Source organism: Terrapene carolina, unplaced genomic scaffold (genome assembly GCF_002925995.2).
Source record: "Terrapene carolina triunguis isolate 2854851 unplaced genomic scaffold, T_m_triunguis-2.0 Scaffold461, whole genome shotgun sequence".
Classification (NCBI taxonomy): Eukaryota; Metazoa; Chordata; order Testudines; family Emydidae; genus Terrapene; species Terrapene triunguis.
In genome coordinates, this window is record NW_020664812.1 from 1,944,306 (window position 1) to 1,947,491 (window position 3,186).

General features: G+C 62.7%; 1 protein-coding gene across 1 annotated transcript in view; it reads right to left on the reverse strand.

The window, feature by feature from the left end:
* NFKBID (NFKB inhibitor delta) overlaps positions 1 to 906 on the reverse strand; it is a 3,856-nt gene extending 2,950 nt beyond the window's left edge. The window contains 4 exon segments of the mRNA XM_026658571.1: positions 68 to 282; positions 285 to 339; positions 561 to 594; positions 890 to 906. Coding sequence (XP_026514356.1) covers positions 68 to 282; positions 285 to 339; positions 561 to 594; positions 890 to 906 — 321 coding nt within the window.
* Between the last annotated feature and the right edge of the window lie 2,280 nt (positions 907 to 3,186).

The window sequence follows — 3,186 nt, forward strand, 5'->3', positions numbered from 1 at the left end:
TCTGCTAGCCCAGCCCCACAGCTCTGCCGGTGCCCCTCACTCCCGACTCACAGCCCCCCCATCTCACCTCCAAGTCCCCCGTGGCTGCCATCATGGTGCTGTAGGGATCCCCTGCTCCAAACACCCCGGTCCCCACGGGGGCATAGGAGTCTGTTGCATCGTACGTGGGTCCTGGGGGCTGGTAGCTGCTGGCCGCGGCCGAGCAGTGATAGTGGCAGTCGGGGAAGGCCGCATGGCATGAGGGATCGACCTGCCAAGGTGGGTAGGGAGCCAGGGGGGGGCCAGGGGCAGATTCCCCCACAGATCCCCTTCCCAGCCCCATGGGCTCCGGGCACTCATCTGGATGGGAGAGAGACATGGATGGTGGGTGCAAAGCATGGGGGGGGGGGGGGGAGGGGCGGGGGGGGGGAACACAGAGGGGGGGGGGGGCACTCCTGAGGGATCAGAAGGTCTGGGGCACTGGGGTTGTCATACCACAGGCAGGGAGTGGGGACCCCAGGGGAATCGAAGGGTATCTAGGGTTGGGGAAAGCTACAATGTGGGGTCCATGTTTGACTCACCTGTCTGGGAAGGGTCAATGGCATCTGTTGGGACCTAGAGAGAGAAAAAACAGAAATTGCTGATGAGTCACAGGGCGGCTCACCTGGTGCTGAGATGCAGCCACCTCTGGGGTAGAACAGCCAGGTAACAACTGCACAGAACACTGTGAGAGTGGCCAGGAAGTAAAGGAGAAGCCCCTTGCAGCATGCGCCTTGGGAGGCAGAATGGAACTGACACGAAGGGATTTGGCCCACACACCAGGAGTCACGCCTGAGGTCCGGGGCTAGAGAGGTCTCAGCTGTGGCCAAGACACCCAGGGAAATTGGGGGGGCAGGGCAGAGGGGCTCACCTGAGAGCTGGCCGCATAGCCCAGTGCTGTCTGCTGCCGTCTCTTCTGCTCCAGAAGCTTCTTCACTGTCTGGGGTGGGACCGCGCTTCTGTCTCCTCTACCGCCTGGCGAGGGGAAGGGAGACCAAGCACTCAGCCCAGGACTCCTGGGTTCCATCCCCTGGCTGTGACAGGGGAGTGGGGTCTAGCAGTTAGCGTTGGGGTGGGAGCCAGGACTCCTGGGTTCTGTCTCTGGGAAGGGAGGGGAAGTCTAGTGGGTTAGAGGCAGGGAGCCAGGACACCTGGGTTCTCTCCCCAACTTTGGGGTCTAGTGGTAGGTAGGACAGTAATGGGATGTCTCAGGCTCTCTCCGACCGCCCCTCCCCACACCCATGGAGCAATCGTTTCCACCCAGGCCGGTGCCTACACAGCGGATTTTTCCTTTCCAAGCCGCCCCAGGAGGAAAACGTGTCATGGACCGTCTGAGACACTGAGACACAAAGGCCGCTGCTGCTGGCTGCGGCTGCCGCCGCCCGCCCCGTGCCCCCGGCAGCGCTGCCCCTGCCACCCGGCAGCGTGTTCCTTCCATGCTGGAAAGCAACAGCTCACTCAGCCCCCACGCCGCCCGCCGGGGAAGTGACGTGGGCCCCAGCGACTGGTGGGGGCGGGGGCTGGGAGTCAGGACTCCTAGGTTCTCTCTCCGGCTCTCACCTGGAGCTGGGGAGTCCTGGCTCCCAGCCCCCTCCAGCTCAGCTATTAGACCCCACGCCCCTCAGAACCCAGGCGTCCTGGCTCCCAGGTCCTCCCTCCTCCAACCACTAGCTCTCTCCCAGAGCTGGGGCTGACACACCCAGAACTGGGGCGAGGGGGGGAAGAGTCAGTTTCTGGGGTGGTTTAGCATCGGAGTCCCCCTTCTTGGGGGGGGGGGGCAGGAGGCCGCCCCCCGACAAAAGCCTACCGTCCCCAGCCCCGTGCCCCCCCCCCCCCATCTGCTACCCAAGAGCAGCTCCCGACCCACTCCTGTGTCGGGGGTGGTCCCCATCTGACCAGTCAGAGCTCCCTGTGTTTCTCTTCTGGGGGAGGGGGGGAAATCTCATCCCCGCCAGCCCTTCCGCTCTGTAGCTGCCCTGACCATGTGCCCCCTTTCCCTGCCCCCTCCCCACTTCTCATCCACTCCTTGGTCAGTCCTGCCCTTCCCCACCTCAGCCCAGCCTCCTTCTTCTTCTCCCAGAATGCCCCCAACCCTCCCCCCGGCTCCCCCCGCACCGTCCTAGCTCGCCCCCCCCCAGTGGATTTCATTTCCGCCTCCCTCGCCCCCACATTCAAACCGAGACTGAATGAGAGACACTCGCACGCACCCCGATGACACCGACCAATGAGACTGTGTCCGGGAAACTGGTGTGGAAGGGTAACGCGGGGGAGTGGGGACCCCTGGCTCTGGACCAGGAGTGCTTAGAGCGGAGCTGGGGGGGCTGAGAGTCAGGGTCCTGGGACAGGATTCCTCTACCAAAACCAGGAAGAGCGCAGGGACGCTCCGTCCCCCTCTGCTCCGGGGAGACCCTCAGCGGGGTCTGGGGAGGGTTGAGGGTTCCCCAGACCCTCCACTCCTCCTCGGGCTCGAGGCCTGTCATTGGCTGCCCGCTAGAGAGGCGGTTTCCTCCTCACCATCGGGGCTCAGCGCTAGTAGGGGTTTCCCGGTGACGCAGGGCTACTGCTCGGGGATTCCGCTCCACGCACCAGTGCCCTGGGACTGTCAGGCCCACGGGGCCAGGGGACAGCCCAGACACCTCCCCCCCCGCCCGTGCCCCAGAGGAGATCCCTTTATCCCTCCACCCACTAGCCCCCACTCCCCTCCCAGAGGTGGAGACAGAACCCAGGAGGTCCAGGCAGCCCTTAACCACCTAACTCCCCAGCACCCCTGTTGCGTATATCACTGCAGTCTGGGCACCAGCTGCCACTAACAACCGGTCCATAGCCAGTCCTTATTACAGCACCAGTATATAGAGACCATACAGCCCTGGGAACTCCTCCCATCCCACGTATTATAGCCCTGTTTCAGCTCTGATGGTCTACACTGAGACCAGTCTAATATAGGTTTCTCCTCCCCGGCTCAATGCAGACTAGTCTATAGGGCTGTAACTCAGATGTTAGCTACCCTATTCTGTATAGGGACTGCTCCAATATAGAAGGCCCCTACACCCGGTCTATGATAGCTATGTCCCAGGCCCAGCGATACCGGTCCAGTAGAGAGCCCCTCCTGCACAATACATTCCAGTCTATGATAGCAATGTCCCAGGCACAGCGATATTGGTCTCTACA